Source organism: Lontra canadensis, unplaced genomic scaffold, assembly GCF_010015895.1.
Source record: "Lontra canadensis isolate GAN:19392208 unplaced genomic scaffold, GSC_riverotter_1.0 scaffold29, whole genome shotgun sequence".
Taxonomy (NCBI): Eukaryota; Metazoa; Chordata; class Mammalia; order Carnivora; family Mustelidae; genus Lontra; species Lontra canadensis.
The window spans coordinates 17,864,803-17,885,458 of NW_022631023.1; the positions used below are offsets into that span (position 1 = coordinate 17,864,803).

A 20,656-nucleotide genomic window follows, 5' to 3' on the forward strand; every position below is an offset into this window, starting at 1 on the left:
AAATGTAAGTAACAAAGAAGGCTCGGTATCGATAAAGTCAAGAATATGGGTAATACAGTAAAAGAGAGGCAACAGGAAAAATCCACGTAGTTTAGCTAATCTAGGGTCGGTTGGACAGGAAGCCATGATGCAGAATTTGTGGAATGTTCTACACACTTTACCGTGGTGTAGTGAGCATTATAGTTCAGTCAGGCGGGGAGCCTGGAGTCCAGGCATGAGCTACACAGAAATTAGTCTTCCAGCCTGAGACTGCTCCTTTGTAAAGGGTAATTGAATTCTGTGATGTTATATTTACATTTCTAAAACAAGGTTAAACTTGGAAAGCAAAGCATTTCCTTTCTTATTGATATGTGTGATTATTCTGAATTAGAATGTAAATACTATACATCACACAAATGATTCAGGGAGAGATTTGCCTGGAAAATCGAAAGCCAAGTTCTATCCAGTCACTATAAATGCCACTGAAGAAAAGCCCATGTTCAGCAAGATCTTTCTAACCCTGGTTTCTTTACAGCTATAGTAATCTCGCAGACACAGTTTTGAAGGCCAGAATGTTGATGCTAAGGCAAATAGGTCTGAAATTTTATATAAAGACTTCCAAAAAGTTTTTAAGAGAACTTTAAGTTTTAGACTTAAACAGAAAACTTGAGAGGGTAGCCCAGAGTTCCAAATCCCTCCTCAGCCAGTTTCCCTTGTTATCAACATCTCCCATTAATATGGTACATTTATTACAATGAATGAACCAATTGCGAGACATTGTTGTTAATAAATTCCATGCTTTGTTCAGATGTTCTTAAGTTTTAAGATCACATTCAGGAAACCCATTGCATTTGGTTATCAGATCTCCTTAGCCTCCTCTTGGCTGTGACAGCTTCTCATAGTTTCCCTGTTGTTAATGACCTTGGCAGTTTCCAGGAGTACCAGTCAAGTATTTTGTTGGATGCTCCTGTGTTAGAATTTTCTCATCGTTATAATGGGGTTATGGGTTTTTGGAGAAGAAGACCGTAGAAGTAAAGTACCCTTTTGATCTTATATTAACTGCACATATTATCAACTTAGTATGTCACTGTTGATATCAACCATGATGGCTGGGGTGGTGTTTATCAGGTTCTTCCAAGCTAGAGTTACTCCCTGTTCCCCCACTGGGCGCTGTTCTCAGGAAGGAAGTCACCACACATAGCCCGCACTTAAGGAGTAGAGATTCATGCTTCTCACTGAGGGCGGAGGATCCTTGTAGATTATTTGGAATGGTTCTGCACAGATTGTCTCTTTCCACCCATTTATTTATTTATTCAGTGATTTGGACTTACGAATACATTGAGTTATTAGTTATTATCCAGTACCACCACTTTATGTATTTTATGGCTCGTATTATTCCTGCGCCAGCCATCGGGAGCTTTTTTATTTGGCTCCTGTTCTTATTTCACAGAGCCTCTTTTTTTTGTTCTGAGCAAGATGCTCCAGACTCCTCTTGTGTCTATCCTGCACCGATCCTAGGATCAGCCATTTCTCCAAGGAGCCCTGGTTCCTTTTATTGGGGAATGGTGTTAGAAACCAAGATGTGAGTCCAGCACCGCACCATCCCGAAACACGCCTGATCTCATCTAATCTCGGAAGCTCGGTGTCCTCATTGCTGCCTGACGGCCTCAGCGCCTGGGCCCTCTCAGCTGACAGAGCGAGCAAGAGCTTATACACGAGCCCTTGTATTATACCTGTCTGTAAATACTCTTAAAGCCAGGCATCGGTATGTATAGTAAGCCAGATGTGAGTTCATCTTGACGTCTCGGGATCTCCTATTACCCCATGGATCATTCCACTTCTTCCCCTTGCTTATCTGTAAATTCTCATTCCCAGCAGTGAAAAGCCCGACTTCCACCATCTACCCTCCATTTAGTTAATTATTCAGTTTCAGCACGCTTGCATAGCCGTGTCAGACTTGTTAACTCATTCCTATGTGAGGCTTTTTGAAAGCTGCAGAAGTACTAAGAAACGTTCCTGTGTTCCTGTCTTTTAACTGTGTATCTGTTGTACAGTTTTCATGATTTGACACCAGTGCTATTCAGAGCCTTGGTCAAACAAATATTCTGTCTTGTATCCACCCCAGCATTTATATTATATATATGAGGTTGTGCTCCCTTCATTTGAATAAGTCAGACAATTTAAGGGAAATTTCTGGTTTTCACTTTTTTTTTTTTTTTTTAACCTTTACCTTAACGTGATCCATTTCGAGTCTGCCATCTGGCAAATAGCTCTGAGGTGAAGAAGGCTGTCTGTTTTTACTGCTAAGTGGTAATAGTTATAATGGCATGTTGGTGGAAGCCAACCATCAGTTCTCAACAATATATAACTCATCCTTTTGTCCTCTTGGAGAACCCAGTAACTCCCCCACTCTGAAATAAAACTTACCACAGTTTTATCACACGGGGAGGTTTGTTGAGAAATGTTTTGGCTACCCTGTTGTAAGTATTCTTCCCATGTCTTGAGCACAAATGCCTCCCAGAAAAATTCCTGTCTGTTTGATAAAGTTAGAAAATAATGGTACGTGATGAACAAATTCAAGAAAAAGTATCCATGGAGTAAGAATCTGAAATGGTAAAATAAAAAATTGCCTGATGAATCATTTATCTACAGTTGTCATTTGATATGCATGTAGTAGTGTGCGGTAATAAGCACATAAACCTGGGGTGTTCACCTGTCTACACATCCATGAGGGACCAACGGAAAGGTCTTGTCCCACCTGTTTTCCATCATCTTCAGTACGAAGTATCCTCTAGTTCCTGGAATAGACACAAGTTAGATCCTTGACTGACTTTCTCCAATGTCCTTCCTTGATCCTTTAGATTCTACCTTCAAACTACATCTAGAACCTTACTACTGCTCTAGCAACTACCATTGGTAGCAACTATTTCTGTTGCTACCACCCTGGTCCAAGACACAGTCATCTCCCACCGAATTATTGCAACAGCTCCCTGCCAGGCCTTTTTACTTCCCATCTTGACCTGTAGGGCAAGAATAACTCACTTAGAAAACCACTCCAGAGTCGCCGTGTTACTCAGGGTTTTGGCCGGAGTGTGGGCAATGCTTAACGCCCCATACAGCCCACTCTCACTCACCCGTTGACCACCCTCCCCACCCCCCGTCATTCCTCTCTGACAACGCTGGTCTTGCTGTCCTGTCTCAGGACCTTTGCACTTGTTCCTTCCTCTTTCTAGAATGTTCTTCCCACTGATATCTTGATGATTTGTTCCCTCGTTTCCTTAGGCCTTCACTCAAATGCCATATTTTCCATGAGGCTTTCCCTGACTACTCTATTTAAAATTCTACTTCCTCTGCATGATGCCTCCCCTTCCCCATCCCTATCTCTTTCTCTGCTTTATCTCCATGGTGTTTATTACCATTTGCCATTCTACTTTATTTATTTTTTTTTATCTTTTCCCTCTAGAATTTCACTTAGTTCCATCTGTTTTGTTCACTCCTGTATCTTAGCATTAATTAAAATAGAGAGTATGCAATGAAGAGTTAGTGGATGAAGGACTGACTGTGGGGGGATCCCAGGACCCCCCCCCCCTCATAGCCAGGACTGGAGCCCAGCACAGAAAGAAGGTGAAAGGATTGGTCACACGCATTCCGTGCTCACGGGACTCCAGCCCACTGTGTTGACCAGGATTGGCCGTGACCACTATCCATTTCGTCATAAGCAGTGCTCAGACGTAGGACTGTAGAGCTATAACTGAATGGTGATAAAATGCTAAGAATAAAACCTCACTGCCTTCAGAAGGAGCATAATAGGTGATCAGTGAACAGTGAAGAGTAGTTGTTTCTGTTCTTATTGACTGTAATTGGTATTAATATGAGAAGATAAATGGATACTGGGGGGAAATAGTAATAATAGTAGTAATAGTAAGAGTAAATAACTGAGCACCGTTGTCGCAGGACATCCGTCTGTTAACTCACCCCGTTTTCCCAGTTCCACCATTTACTCCGTGTGTGACCTGGGCTGAATATATAACTCGTCAGGCTCACCTTCTGCCCTTGTGCAGTGAGATCACTGCAGTCACCTCAGTGCAGGGTACCGAGCACAGTGTGAGATGATGTCCCCAAAGCAGCTACGTGAGTGCCAGGCACAGAGTCCAGAATTGCTGTAACTGTTGACATCTTATGTCAGGAGCCGGATCCGGGCCGTGTCTCATCCCTCATGGTGGAGTATAGCACAAGGAGGGAAGCGGGCTTTACTGTTTCTCAGTGGTTATGTTGCCGGAACATTCTTACCCCAACCCCCCTTTGCATCCTCCCTTTCCTGAATCATCTTTACAGCTTGAGGGACCTGGAAGGAAGGACACCCCTTGGGCAGAAATCCCTAGACCTCAGACGTGACCACTGTTTGTTCTGCAGGACTCTGGCCAACACCACTTTAGTCTTTGCAAGTTCATAGAAACGTTTTTTTTAAATTCTGGAATCTCTCTACCTTGAAGTTCTTATGTATGGTTCTGGAATCTTTTAATCAATCTGTGCAATCCCACTCTTACTCTGAACAATTGAGCAGTCTCAGCTGTGCATGATTTTGCTCTTTCCTCTGACAACCCGGACGCCTCCCACCCCCCACCCCCCTGAATTTCTCCCTGTGCCTTGAATTAGAGACTTGGTAGTTTTAGTTGTTGTGCTTCATATGCACTTCTGTCTTCTTCCTGGAATTATCTATCTTTTGAAAAGGCAGTGTAAAGAGATTGAAAACTACATTCCTGTATTTTAATTCCATGATGTGGGAAACTGCTACTTGCCTGTTTAATATTTATTCCCACTTCTTCCTTTGTAAAAGACTCCCAGATTTTTTGTTGTTGTTGTTCACAGTGACAATGTGCTCAGCTGAAAATACTCGCACAGATTCCCTTGCAGCTGAGTGTGGACAGATGACATAGTTATGGCATAGAGGATGTAGAAAACAAGGAGGGTGTCCATCCCATGTGAAACAGCAAAACTGTATGAGGACAAAAACAAAAAAATAAAAAAAACAAGCAGAAAACCACCATGCCTTGGCTGTTCTGCCTGTTTCCTGCAGGCAACTGTGACCATTGTCGACCACAGGACATGAAGACAAAAGCCGCCATGCTAAGGACAGCAGCGCAGAAAGATGGGCATAGCCTAGACTGTGAGGGTGGTATTGAAATCCAAAAAGCACCCCGTCAGGTCTCTAAGCCACGGCTTACCACACGTCCTGTTCTGCACCGTGTGATGCATTCCCAGCTGTTTTATATGGCTTGCTAGGTAATTGAAACCTAGTTTTATTGTCAAATAGACCGCATTGCACATGATAACATTTCAGCATTTTATAGTCTAAAAGTGAATCTGCTTTGGTAACAGCCAGAGGGAATGTGGCAAATCACTTATTTCGAACAGAGTTTAAATGACAGTGAGTTGAGTTACCACTCTTGGATGGAGAACCCAGAAACCCAGATTTTTAGACCGCGTCCACCGCCAGCTGGCTCTGTGGGCCAGCCACTTGAGCTGGGTTCTTTGCCTCCCATCTGTAGAATGAGGTAATTTGAGCTAGACAGTCCTCTCAAAGACCACCAAAGAGCCACTGGATTAAGGCCTGCAGAGTCCCAATTGAACTGGACGTCATTGTTCATCTTGCCAGGACTTTTTAGCCAAACCCAGATCTTGTTCATTAGCTTTGAAAATGCCCTGTCAGTTGGGGTGTGTCTGTGTGTGTGTGTGTGTGTGTGTGTGTGTGTGTGTGTACAGTGCTGAATGTCCCAGAGGTCAGCATAAACAAGAACATGATTTCTCATTATGGTACTTAATTCATTTAGATCTCTTTCACTTGAATTCTATTAAAAATTTTGTATATGAGCATGTGTTTTATCTTCAGGATCAGACCAAAGAAACCAGAAGGTTCGTTTTAAAAATAAAAGCATACATAGTTTTATGTGGAAACTCCAGGTACATACTGTTATTAATTATTTGTTCTTAATTTAAAAACTATTTTTTAGAGCAATTTCAGATTCACAGCAACACTGAGTGGAGAGTACAGAGAGTTTCCATATGTCTTCTGTTGTATCGTAGATTTTTTTTTAAGATTTTATTTATTTATTTGACAGAGAGAGAGATCACAAGTAGGCAGAGAGGCAGGCAGAGAGAGAGGGGGAAGCAGGCTCCCTGCTGAGCAGAAGGCCCGATGTGGGACTTGATCCCAGGTCCCTGAGATCATGACCTGAGCAGAAGGCAGCGGCTTAACCCACTGAGCCACCCAGGCGCCCTGTATCATGATACCCTGTATCATAAGAATAATTCTTTTAGAATTAAAAGGGGAGAGCATATAAACCATGTTAAACTGAACTAGTTTATGAGAAAGGATACAATATATTTTTACTACTCCTCTTTAATTCGTTGGTAAAAAATTTTAACAGATTTTTGGGGTTTAATTGCTTAAAATTTCTGACGTGTAACATTCTGGTATGTTTCATCAATTTTGAAAGTAATTGAAGCAGGACTGTAAAACCACAAAGTCACTGCCAAATTTTATTTTAATGTTAGAGTACAATGTGTTTCCTATTTTGCCAGTAGTCCTGCGGGCTTACTAAATAACCAGTATTTATCCTTTCAAAAAAAAAGGCAGTCTCATTCAGGGGGCCTATATTTCTTGGCTATGTATATTATTAGAAATCTAAGAGCGTCTTTACAATGCTAAGTGAAGTGTCCTTCTGCAAAAAAACAAAAAACAAACAAAAAACCTAATAGATCTTTTTACAAATTAATGCAATACATGTCCCTTTGAGGAACATGAGATTTTACCAAGGCAAATATCTTTCAGCAACTTTGGCTTTGCAGTAAAATCTAGTCCTCAGCAACTTGGCCTCCAGGCAAGTAAAACCAGACACACCATCGTTTGCCAGCTGTTAGCCAGTTTATGCTGCAAGAGCTCTCTCAGGTCAAGGTTGAGAGTGTCTGACACCTGCTCCTGATTGTCTCATGAGCTGATTTAATAGCCTTGGAACAGGCATATAACCTTTCCAATAATTGTAAAATTAAAAAAAAAAAACACTTTTGAAAAAAAGAATTTTGAACATTTGTAAGTATGGCAATATGGTTTGACTGACCAGAGCCCATAAATGAAAGTGGTCCCCTCTTCAGGCCTTTGATCACTTCTGGCCTCTTGTGTGGCCCTTGAAAATCGGACGCTGAGGTATCAAGTATTCTTGCTAACAGCTGCAGCTGATGGCGCATCCTGAGAAACCATGAAGAGTCCACCTGGGGACGCTGTGTTGGCTTTGGACAAAGTTACTGTTATTTTCCATTCTCCATCTCAGGTGGGATTTAGTTGGGTGGTTTTGGTTTGTTTGATATATTCTGTGTCAAAGTCAAGGCGGGGGGAATATGATGTGACTTGCATTATTATTTCTTTCCCTAAACTGTGTATCTTAATGTTCATCTCTATGGCAAGGTTATTATCTGCTGAGGGCAGGTGGCTTTAGACACGTTTGTTGGCAGGCATTTCTCCCCTGGGAAGTGAGGTTGATACTGTAAGAGAGCTGTCCCATGTCCCACAGCTGTTGTGGAGCTGAGGTGAAGTATTGCCTATGAGGCCATGGCTACCGTCATGGCATAGGCTCCCAGGACTCGTGGGTCCCTTTCCCACAAGCCGCACCCACAGCCTTTTGGGGAGCATCATGTCTCATAATTCTTGCATTTTCTCTGACTCCTCGTACCATGCTGTGGGCATCATACATTGTCTTAAAGATTTAGGGAATGACAAGATGAAGGGCTCTTCATCCCTTATGATTCGCTCAGGTTTTGGGTTTTTTATTTTTTGTTTTGTTTTGTTTTGAAATTTAGAAACAAATTTTTCACTTAGGTTTTTATCTAAATACTAAGTCCTTAAATATCATGAGACATTCTTGCATGTTTGAGCTAGAAACAGACTCAAGTTTACACGCCTTTATGGGCACGAAGTTTTCAAGAATTCTTTTCTATATCCGGAATAAAAAATAGTTTTTTTTTTCTTCCCCCTCTCAAGGTCTTCTTTGCTTTTTATGGTCCTTTTCAGAAAATGTGGTGTTAACTTACTGTGAAAGAAAAAACATCCGTTCTCTTGTATTCCCTGCTTATTTGGGGTTGTTGGTTAAATCTGTTCTTGCCTGTCTTGCCTGAAGGACGGCAGTGCCCTCCTCAGGGTCTCCCTACGCACACTTGATTAGAGAGTTTGTCCCAGAGACAAACCTGAGCATGTCATTCCTGTTTCAAGTATCTTTTGTCTTATGTTGCCTCTGAAGTGGGATCCTGAACTTTAGATCCTACAGTAAGGAGTCCAGCATTTCCTCCCGCCTCATTCACTTCTGCGCTCCCTTCTGCACTTAACCTGGTGTTCCAGCCACGTTGGACTTTTGCCTCCTCTACAGATAGGCATCGCCCCTTCTTTCTTCTGTTTTACACAGGACATGCCCTCATTTCGAACTGCCTTTTGCCATTCATCCATCAGTCTATCAGAATGGTCATATTTGCCAGAACTGGACCCAGGGATCAGGAGTGGGATGTTAAAGAAGATAAATGCTGACCTTACATCTTGGAGCTTCCACTCATTTTCTTTCTTTTTTCTTTTTTTCCTTAAGATTTTATTTATTTATTTGACAGACAGAGATCACAAGTAGGCAGAGAGGCAGGAAGAGAGAGAGGGGGAAGCAGGCTCCCCGCTGAGCAGAGAGCCTGATGCGGGGCTCGATCCCAGGACCCTGGGATCATGACCTGAGCCGAAGGCAGAGGCTTTAACCCACTGAGCCACCCAGGTGCCCCTTCCATTCATTTTCTACACAGCATACCCCTCCTCATACCTGTAGACTCATCTGTGATACGGTTTTTGCTTTGAGTTCTTTCCTGGTGCATCTAAGCAGATGTGTTCACTTTGTAGGCCCAGCAACATCTTCATCTCTAGTGCAGCATTTTTTTTTTTTTTTGAGATTTTACTTATTTATTTGAGAGAGAGAGAGCCCAAGTGGGTGAAGAGACAGAGGAAGAGGGAAAAGCAGATTCCCCGTGGAGCAGGGAACCCAACATGGGACTCGATCATAGGACCCTGAGATCACGACCCAAGTGGAAGGCAGATGCTTAACCAACTGAGCCACCCAGGCGCCCCTCTCTTAGAGCGTTTAACATCTTCACTCATCAGGACATCTGTTCCCTCCTGTGTGCAGAATCTTGCTAAAAGCTAGGGTTACTGTAGTGAACAAAAGAAATAAAAATTAAGCTCATAGCTTACATTCTGTCATTATCCAACTTTTATCCTTATAAGAATGTATATGTTCTTATAGGACTTTATGTAATATCTTTCTATCTGCAGTAGCAGTGATGCTAGAAATAATTTGCATGTACACATTTTTTTAAAAATACAGCAAGAATCTAAGCAGTGGTATTCATAATTTAATTAAACTCTGTGTGTATGACATATGTAAACATAAGTACATGTATAGATTTTGTTTAGAAGTAGAAAAATGCAAAATCTTCTATGAGCCTATAAACAGATGAAATGCCCAAGAAGGAGGGATGGACAGTTATTTATACTGATTCCGCTCAAATGATTGCCTCGCGGTGTCAGTCTGTATTTTTTCCCCTTGTTGCAGTTGAATGGCAGCTTTTTGTGTGATTAACTTTGCAGTCAGAGCTTCATAGTAATCAAATAAAGATTTCACTTAACACACGTGGGAAGTATTTTAACCATCCAGGTTGACATGGCAAGGAGCCGAGCTCAGGACACAGGACTCAGCATCCTAAGGGTACCAGCCTTTTGTGAATAGATTCCTTCGTCAGAGAGCTGTATACCTTTGGAAGTATTTTAGCCCATCTTTCCTTGGTAATGACCTGGTGTACACGAGCCCCATGATGCAGATGGAATGACATGAAACGTTTTCCCTTTCTTGCAGTTGGCGAGTTTGTAAGTGATGCCCTCCTTGTTCCTGACAAGTGCAAATTCCTACACCAGGAGCGGATGGACGTTTGTGAAACCCACCTTCACTGGCACACGGTCGCCAAAGAGGTACCACCAGCCCATACCTTCCTTCCTCTTCTAAAGTGGAGATTTCCTAGGGACACGAGTCCTGCCATTGTAGAAGATACATTGAGGCAGTAGCCAGCCATGTTGTTGAATAAGTTATATTTCTTATTTAAAAAAGAAGAAACTATCCACGAGTAAATTTTAAGAGTCAAAAACTGATTGAGTTAGTTAGATTTATTATGTGTCTATGCTGCATTTTATAAACTAGAAACTATGATCTTATACACTTGCCATAAACCTTGAAGTATACCTTTTTTTCCCAAATTATTTTTTATATACCTCTTGTTTTCTTTTGTCATATACTGAATTTTTTTAATTTGACGTTTTCTCCTACCATCTATTGGAGAATGCAGCAGTAGAACAGGAACTAGCTCGTCCAATAGCAAACGTTTCTAAGTTATGCCATCCTATTTCGTGTTTACCACGCCATGCCAGCATCTTCATTCTTCCATGGTGGTTGGATCTGTGGCACCAGTCCTAACCTTTCTTAACTCCTGCTTTTGGCAAAGTGGATAAATAACATAAAATAATTAGGATAGAGTGTCACTTAGTGTCATCTTCAAAACCATTTTTCCCTTTGGTATATTATGAAATTTTTCTATTAAGTGTATATAATTCTTGCAGAAGATCAGTTTCCTAGAATTAGGCTCCTTTGTCTAGCTCAGTGGTTCTCAAAATAGGGTAACTTTTGTTTCCTCATCCTTCCCCAGGTACATAAGCCAATGTCTAGAGACATTTTTGGTTGTTGCAATTAGAGGGGGTGGTGTTACTGGCATTTGTGGGCTAGAGGTCAGAGATCCTAGTAATTCTACTGAACATTCCTCATTGAACAGGGCAGTCTCTCCTCCATCTCTCCTCCAAGAATTATCTGACCCAAAAATACCAATAATACTGAGGGTGAGAATCCCTGATCTAGCTCAGATAGCTTTGACATTGTTAGGCAAAAATCACCACTTAATTGTTATAAAACAATATATTCCAATTTACTGTAAAACAAAATTTTCATTATAGAAAAATGTGTTTTGGACGTTTAAGAGCTTTTTGGATCTTAAGAAAACAAACCAGATAATTTCATTTTTTATTTGTTTTTGAGTTAAGAAAAAAAAATTTGTTACTAAGAAACAAAAATGACTTTAATTCCTATGAGGTTAAAATACACTCTAATATTTTCATTGCTTATCCATATGTGTTGAATTATTAATCTTTCCTCCATTGCCGGTGCATGATTTGTGCACATTTAGCAAATCCCAGGAAAGCAAAAAGATGTTGATGGAGAAATCTCTAATTTTGATTAGATTTTGATTCATAGCAGAAGATAATTTCTTTTCTTCCCAGGATTGTTATTCTGGAAGTGAGGCAAGAGAGTTTGAATTTCTAGAATAACGTATGTCCACATGAGAGAAATTTCCATTGGTAGTAGAGGCAGAAGTGAGCAGGGGATGTACGTAGAGCCATCGTGTCTACCTGATGTGCCCATGACACCACAGAGCATTGGTTCTCCAATATCCATTCCCACGCCAGTTTTCTTCTCTATCTTCTTTCCTGAAGAATTTCCCTTCTGGTTGTTTTTATTAACTTCTATAGTGTAACAACATATCCTTATTAAATAAGTTAAAAAATAAGGGTGCCAAAGTAGTCTCTGCTAAAGAAACTTGTAAATCCCCTCAAAACAGCAAATGGCCCTTTCCATCGAAAAAGTGGTTCTTGATATACTGGGTGTCTGTGTGATTGGGTGTCTGTGATTATATTTGGGATGTTCTTACAATGAAGCAAATCTGCTCTACCCCCCTCACTGTCTTCTCCTTACCTTCTGTAGACCTGTAGTGAAAAGAGTACCAACTTGCACGACTATGGCATGTTGCTGCCTTGTGGAATCGACAAGTTCCGAGGGGTGGAATTTGTATGCTGCCCGCTGGCCGAGGAAAGTGACAATATTGACTCAGCGGATGCAGAGGAGGATGACTCGGATGTCTGGTGGGGTGGCGCTGACACAGACTATGCAGACGGGAGGTAAGGCAGCCTTCCAGTTTGTTCTCTCACAGATGCCAGAACATCTAGCCTACAGCTTTGTTTCTTCTATCAGTATATCTTTCCATTTCTCATTAAAAGGATCTCTGCCCACTCCTGTCAGGAATTGGGTTTTGTGAGGAAAAAAAAAATCTAACCATGAGCTCTTGTTATGGTTATGGCCAGCCATGTAATTTTAATCTAATTGATCAACCATCACTGAGTTAATTTTAACTATTTTATTTTCATCTCCAAAGTTGGGGTCAAAATTCCATGGATAGTGTAAGATGTAGTTCTGTAGAGAATTGAAATCTGAATCAGTGACTGGCCTTCTGATTTGGTCTGTAATTTAGAAATGTTTTTTAAACAAGCTTTTGGGATTATTTCATCAGTCAGTAGTGAAGTCTGAATTTTTGTTAAGAAAGGTTGGTTTTGGCTTTTTTGTTTGTCTTTGTGACTTTTTGGTCTTTAGTCATCTTTTCCTTTGTGAATGAAGACAGCGGCATTCGTAATTGTTTGCTTAAAATTCTTTAACCATCTCTGGTTGCATGAGAGTTCAGAATTACATTTTTACTTCTTTTTCTTTGGGATCTTAATCCCATAACTTCTAGATTCTTATTTTTTACGAAAGGCAAACACATCTATGTTCAGATCATAACATTCTAAAACTAGGATTTTGAGGTGAGAAAGACCATCCAGTTCCATCTTCAGTTTCATGCTGTGTCATCCCCCAGTGGTGGCGATGATCTCACCTCTCCTTTTCCTCCAGGATCCCTTCAGATGTTCCCTGGTGTCACAGATTTTCCAAAAGAGCATTAAGCATGAATTGTTAAGACTTACAGTTATTACTATAAAGGTTTTTGACATACAGAGTAAGTTATTTTTTTATAATGTATTTTGTAGTAGAATTTTTAAAAATAATTTTATGAAACATTTTACATATATATATTTTACAAATATATAATATATATATATATTTTTTTTAAAGACTTATTTATTTATTTGAGAGAGAAGGAGTTGGTGGGGGCAAAGGGCAGAGGGAAAGAAAGAGAGAGAGAATCTCAAGTAGAAACTCCCTGAGATCATGACCTGAACCGAAACCAAGAGTCAGATGTTTAACCGAATGAGCCACTCAGACGCCCCCCCTAATTTGCTGTTTCTTATCAGTTAATAATGTCAGGCTTCTCTTTGGTGGCTGTTGTCTAATTTTACCATATCTTTTTCTGTTAGTTAAGCTCTTTTGTGTTCCCTCTTTGCTAGATTTAGAAAAACTGTGTTTAGTGTACCAGGACATAAACAAGTAAATAAGTGAATTACAAAGAACGAGAGAAGAACTAAGGGGAAGGTCAACTGTACGCATCACAATATTTCTCTCCATAAAAGTTGAAAGTTCAGTGGCAAGCACGTTTTGCCATTGGGAAAGCATCTGAGCTTTTTTCCGTGGATTTGATTGATTGTGTTCTGGGCCATGGCTGGTCCCTCACGTGAATTCCATGAGCCAGGTGTGGAAATTTCCATTGGTTTGGGTTTAATTACTGCTTTGTCTAAAAGTTGGAATTGCCTAGTTCTTACGGCTTTTATGATAGTTTTTACGTAGTTTTTCCTCAGTCTTATGTAGATTTGAAAGTTTCAGAATGAGTTCTTGAAAAAATTCTTGTCATCAGGGCTCTTACCGCAATATGGCACTGCAACCAGTATTAAAAAGGGAATTTAAAGTTGGACAGCCATTTTACTTGTTCATAGTCTATTAGATAACATGCTCATTTCCCATCACTGAATTGACTCTGTACTTAATAAAAACCCAAATAATGGCGAGTAAACTAAGAGAGCGCCATGACTACTGTTAAAATTAAAGTTAGCTGTGTGTGCAGTTATAACCCTGTATCAAGGTTGGTGACCCACCATTTGTGACGATTCGTACAGAAGGGGCTTTTATAATTAAGAATGGGTATTTTTATTGTATTCTGAGAGTGAAGGGCTTTTGCCAGGCCCTCTTTCTTTCCCAGTTAACACATTTTTTAAGTCTTAATAAAACCTAGTTTTTTAAGAAAAGATTTATTTGAGAGTGAGGGTGCACATGCGCAGTCACACGAGTAGGAGGAGGGGCAGAGGGAGAGGGAGAGAATCTTCAAGCAGACTCCCCCTGAGCACGGAGTCTGATAAGCGCCTCAGTCCCACAACCCTAAGATCATGACCTGAAGTGAAACCAACAATTAGATGTTCAACTCACTGAGCCAGTCAGGAACCCCCACAGTCCTCTTTTTCTTTTCTTCTCTTTTTTCTCTTTTCTTGCCTGGGAGGGAGGGTCCTTTCTAATCTGGATGGACCCAGGGGATAACCATTTTTACATATTTATTTGAATGTCCTACACTTATTGATAACCTTCACATTTTCTCCCCATATTTTTATCAATCTTTTGTTTTTGGGAAAAAGTAACTTCTCTCTTTCATTGCTTCTGAGTTTTATAAGGTGTATGTATCATATCGTGTAACCCTATCAGCTAATTCCATTTCTTACTAATGCTGTAACATCAGCTGGAGTCTTTGTGTTAGTAGATGTGCCTAATTATCACTAGTTGATGACCTGTCACCTCCCACCTAGCAGCAGATCCATACCACCTTCATTCTCCTTGGTTCCTGGCATCACTGTCCTCCATGCTCCACAGATGAACCCTTCAGAGTCCTTTGTCATGAATTGCTACATCATGGTACCGGGGAGCTAGTGGGCACTCATACATGTTTGTTGAGTGAACAGCTTCAACATCTCTCTACACCTTCTTCCGTGTCTTTGTTTCCCATTTTCCCTCTTATCATCATGTTCTGTCTCTGAATACCACTGGATTACCTCCACTCCCTTTCTTGGATTTTTTTTTTTTAATTATATAAGACTTTTTTTTTTTTTTTTTAAGTAGTTTTAGGTTTAGAGCAAAACTGAGCAGAAGATACAGAGGGCTCCCATCATCCCCTCACCCGTCATCGACGGCTCCCCCTGGAGTGACGCCTTATCATCCCAAATCCCTACTTTACAATTAGGGCTCAGCTCACTCCTGGTCTTGTACAATCTGTGGGTTAGGACAAAGGCGTAATGACGTGTATCTGTGATTATGGTATCATACAGGGCATTTTCACTAAAAATGCTTTGTGTTCCCCTTTTCATCTCTCTGATTCTCTCAACCCTGGCGACCACTGATCTAGCAATTGATCGTCTTCATAGTTTTGCCTTTCCTAGAATGTCACATAGTTGGAATCCTATAGTATGTAGGCTTTTTCAGGTGAGGTTCTTTCACTTAGTGATATGCATTTAAGTTTCCTTCATGTCTTTTCATGGTGCTTAATTAATAGTCCCTTGTCTGGATATATACAGTGTTCCTCAGTTCACCTCCTAAAGGACAGTTTGATTGGTTCCAGGTGTGGGCAGTGCGAATAAAGCTGCTGTAAACATCCATGTGCAAGCTTTTGTACAAACCTAAGTTTTTTACTTCTTTGGCTAAATACCAAGGAGCCCAATTGCTGGATCATATGGTAAGAGTATGTTTAGGGTTGTTTTTGTTGTTGTTTTTAAGGGTTTGTTTGGTTTTTTTTTTTGAGAGAGAGAGAGAATGAGCAAGTCCATGATTGGGGGCAGGCAGAGGGAGAGAGAGCATTAAGCAGGCTCCACCCTCAAAATGAAGTCTGGCTCGGGGCTCGATCCCACGACCCTGAGATCATGACTTGAGCTGCAGTCCAGGGTCAGACGCTCAACCAACTGAACCACCCAGGTGCCCCACACAGTATGTTTAGTTCTATGGAAAACTGGCAAACTCTCTTCTGCGGTGGCATTCCCTCCAGCAGTGAGTGACAGCTCGTGGTGTCATCAGTGTTCTGGATCTGGGCCATTCTAGTAAGTGTATCTCATTGTTGTAAGTTGTATTTCCTCAGTGACATATGATGTGGAGCATCTCTTCGTAGGCTTGTTCGCTGTTCATCTACCCATTCTGTTACTTTCGGTCTCCCTTATCCTTTGCTCCTTCCTACCTGTAGAGGAATGCTGTTTGTTCCCTGAACAGCCACTGCCCGAGTTCAGATGGTGCTTTACCCTCTGCGACACTAACTCCTCTGATTAGTCCTTCCCGCGTTAGTGCCTCGCTTCCGCCCGTGACCTCGTGCTTTTCTTCTTACAGGACTCATCATACCTCGACTTCTCGCCTCAGTACTTGGCGTTTACTCTACCTCACCCACGAATCTCTTCGTTCTCTTTGCAGAGAATTCCTCCGTGCCTTAGTAACGATCCTGTTTTGCATTTCTGATCCTTCTGACCGTTGGTAGGAATCAGTTGATGGTTCCTGCAGCCGGTAGCGAAGTTCATATTCCCTTGCAGGCCATCCGGAACTCATTCATGACTTGGCGCCAGCCTGCATTAGGCACGGGCCTCACCGGGTCCACGGACACTCCACACCCTCGGTCTTCTCTTTGTCTGGGCTCTTGTTCCCACCTTTCTGCCCCTTCTCAAAATCCATTTCGTTTTTCATCAGATGGTGTTAATCTACCACAAAGCTGCTTGTAAATTCTAAAGTTCTCCATCTTATCATGACCTGTAAAACCCTGTACATTTTTTAACATTCACCCACAAAGAAACTTCCTTTACAAGTCTTCTCTGATTATCCCTTGAAATACTTGGCTTCACAGTACTGCCCTTGCTTTGTATTATTTTATTTAGGTTGACTTTTTCTCAGTTACTTGTAGTCATTTCTCTTTTCATCTGACAGAAGCCAAACTACAGTTTTATGTACCAAAAATGTCTCACACACCAGTCTTCAAGAAATATTAGCCAAATTCAGTTACTTATTTTAAAAAAAATTTTCATAGCTTTTGGTCAGGCCTTCATGGTCCATAAATATATGTTACAGAATCTCTCTTGTGTTTTAGCTCAAATGTGTCCTGTAGATATATAATGTAAGCCACATAATGCATTTTTGTACTTTCTTCTTTTTTATTTTTTTTAGTTTATTTATTTATAATCTCTATAACCCAATGTGGGGCTCGAACTCAGAACCCTGAGATCAAGAGTCGCATTCTCCAGCAACTGAGTCACCCAGGCGCCCCCACTTATACTTTCTGATAGCCACTTTTAAAATAGCAGGAAGAAGCTGGGGAATCAATTTTAATAGCATTTTATTTAATCTAGCATACTCAGAAGACTATCACATCAATATGTAAACAATATGGAAAGGTTATTAGTGAGATACTTTGTATTATTTTTGTTTCTTTCACAGGAGGTCTTTACAATCTGCTGTGCATTTGGTACATATAGCCCCTCTCACTCTGACTCCAAGGGCTCCATAGTCCCACGTGGCTGGTGGTCACCGGACATACAGGACATTGTAGCTCCAGATCCTTCAAATTTCTAATCACCCTTGACTTTCCATTGAGACCATGGTTTATATAGATTGCCCAGTGATATACTCTAATGTCGCACTCCTACTAAATTTTCTATTACTTTTGTAACTGCCCCATGTTTTTATTTTTTTTTTTAAGATTTTATTTATTTATTTGACAGAGAGAGATCACAAGTACGCAGAGAGGCAGGCAGAGAGAGAGGAAGGAAGCAGGCTCCTCGCTGAGCAGAGAGCCCAGTGTGGGGCTCGATCCCAGAATACTGGGATCATGACCTGAGCCGAAGGCAGCGGCTTAACCCACTGAGCCAGCCAGGCACCCCTGTCCCATGTTTTTAAAATGTGCAAGAATTGTTTTGAACTTCATATAATGAAGATATCAGGTCCCTTGTAGCACTTCCTTGTTCAGTGTTTTTCTGTTAACCCTCCGGGCGACGTATGCCTTTACCCTCATATGGCAAAGCAAGCAGGTGAAGGAAGAGGCATTGGATCATGGACCTGCATACAAACTAGGCTCCTGCCAGCTGGGACATCCCTGTTCCGGGAGCCAGCCTTCCTTGTGACACTTGAAATGCAAAATCAGAACAGGAATTGAACCCATCTTACCTAAAATATCCTCGAGGGGATATTGTAGGAGAGTTGTTAAAGAGGAGAAAATGAAGCCTCATTCTGATCTTCCCAGAAACAGAATTTGATCCACAGTTTAATACACCTTCGTTGGTTGGTAGTTAGTGAGATTTGCTTTGGTAGGAGGTGAGCGTGTGCCTGCTGCTAATGCGGCACTTAGAGACGCGTTCTTTGTGGGATGAGCTGTTTTATGACCTTCTTGAAAAAGAGGTAAGTCTTTCAAGAGATTGAATATGAATAAATCAGTAGTTGTTCCAAAGTTATTTTGTAAATACCTCAGTATTTATTTCTCATGTTACGGTGATTTAGTTCTCAGACCACCGCAGAATTCCTATTTAAAGGATCACTAATGTAGCTTGCTTATGTTAATAGCATACAGATTCCAGTCATCATGGGTAAGGACTTTTCTATGGAAAATTCATTAGAAGACTAATGTATGCAGTCTTGCTGTGGGAGTGCTGATCTGGAGGGCAAGTTTGCTCCCACCTGGAACTGTAGAATCTACCTGAAAAACCGTATTGTCCATAGGCCTTGTTGAATTTGTACAGCAAATAACATAAGGGAAGACCCACTCATTCTTTTGTAATAGCACTTTTCCTCCTGGGAACAGATTTTTTTTGTCCATAAAGCAGAATCTCAGATGACACAGTTTCTTGTTTTCAGGGTTGCAAACATTGGTGAGACTGTAATGAGAGATAACCTAATGTGTCTTCTTAATGAGATGACTTTTTTTTCTTTTTAATTGAAAAAAAAAAAAACACTTAACACAGATGCAGAAGACTGATTGCTTTTGACTATATCTCACCATGCCCTTCTTTGAGCTGTATTTTGTAGCTCAGGAGAAGCTTCTTTGTCTGATGAAGGTTGCCTCAACAGTGTGTGTGTGTGTGTGTGTGTGTGTGTGTGTGTGTGTGTGTGTGTGTTTGTGTACACGCATGTGTGCATACTTGGGAACACACCATACCTCAGGGAGCCCAGTCAGCTGAATCACTCCTTTCCTGCCTCGCCCTGCACTTTACCATAAAAGCCAGCCCAGGCGCGCCTGGATGGCTCAGTCGGTTAAGTGTCCAACTCCTGATTTCAGCCCAGATCGTGATCTCAGGGTCCTGAGATGGAGCCTCCCATTGGGCTCTGTGCTGCTGAGCTTGGAACCTGCTTAAGATTCTCTTCCTTCCTCTCCCTCTGCCCCTGCCCACCTCATTCCAGCACCACTAATTTATCTGGATACTGAGGACCTTTTATATTATTATAATTTCTTATATTCTAAATTAGTTTACAAAAGAATAAAGGGATAGTAAAAAATAACTTCATTGAGAAGTTTTAATAAGAATCAATATAGTTATGATTTTAATTTGAATTAAAATTTATATATAGTAAACCCAGATTTTCGTTCCATCTTTTCCTGATTTTGAAGGTAGAGATTTCTGAAATGGACAGTATTCTTTGAATGCAACCAGCTGCTAATCAGCCCCCTCCTGTGCATGAACCTGGAGTATATTCATCTTATAAATACTGACTGCAGACTTAAAATACATCTTTATTAGGGTACAGCCTGTTGTACTTCTTGGTTTTTTCTTTCGTTTTCACTTGATAATTGTAAAAAATCAGTACTTTTAAAACTTGGAGAAATCCTAATTTTGTTGAAGAGAAAGAGCTACTTTCTGTTTATAATTATAAAATATTTCTAAGTTTGGACTTAGAAACACCCATTAGAATTGTCAGTCCGCTTTTGTTGTTGTTGTTATTTTTGTTTGTTTTTTTCCTTTCCATTTCTACATTGGTCCTTCTGATCACCTTTGTAGCCACTCCTGCCTTTGGTATTTGTCTGCTTCCAAACTATATCCAAAAAATTCTGTGGCCTAAACATGATAAAATCTATTGCAAGCATAAAAGAGGAGAAAATACTGTCACACATGTCCTTAGCAAAAACAGTGAATGGTGTCATCCTTCCTGTTGAATGACAACATGCATGAGAATGCTTTCCTTTTTTTTCTTAGAATTCTAACTCTGCTCACTTTTTGGTTCTTGGGCCTGTGAAAATCCATCTAGGATATCGTCATCTGAAGACTCATGGTCTCAGGTCTTGTTTCTGTGATCAATTTCTTTCTTTCTTTCTTTCTTTTTTTTTTTTTTTTAAAGATTTTATTTATTTATTTGACAGGCAGAGATCACAAGTAGGTAGAGAGTCAGGCAGAGAGAGAGGGAGGAAGCAGTCTCCCTGCTGAGCAGAGAGCCCGATGCGGGGCTTGATCCCAGGACCCTGGGATCATGACCTGAGCCTAAGGCAGAGGCTTAACCCACTGAGCCACCCAGGAGCCCCAACTCTGTGATCAATTTCATTCAGAGTCTGATTTGTTCAATATTTGTGAGATACCTCCTGTCACTTTTCTCCTGTTTGCTAATTGGAAAATTAACATTTGTGATTTTCTATTCTGTTCAATGGAAGTCTCCTAACTTCTTCCATATCTTCTGGAAAGGTGATGTAATATTGGGGGAACATGGGAATAAACCTGTGATGACTTTCCTGTTGCCTCATCCTCGTAGGCAATTCCTCATCCTTTCATTTTCGTATTACTTGGTCTTCTTCAGCATAGTTGGAAATAGTTAAC

The 20,656-nt window shown here is 40.8% G+C and overlaps 1 protein-coding gene across 7 annotated transcripts in view; it reads left to right on the forward strand.

Moving 5' to 3' along the window:
• The window catches only part of APP (amyloid beta precursor protein), a 265,962-nt gene that overhangs the window by 99,801 nt on the left and 145,505 nt on the right, over positions 1-20,656 (forward strand). For all 7 annotated transcript variants that reach the window (XM_032865489.1, XM_032865490.1, XM_032865491.1 and 4 more), the window contains exons 4-5: positions 9,912-10,024; positions 11,859-12,052. In XM_032865489.1, the coding sequence (XP_032721380.1) occupies positions 9,912-10,024; positions 11,859-12,052 (307 nt within the window). The remainder of the gene's footprint in view (positions 1-9,911; positions 10,025-11,858; positions 12,053-20,656) is intronic.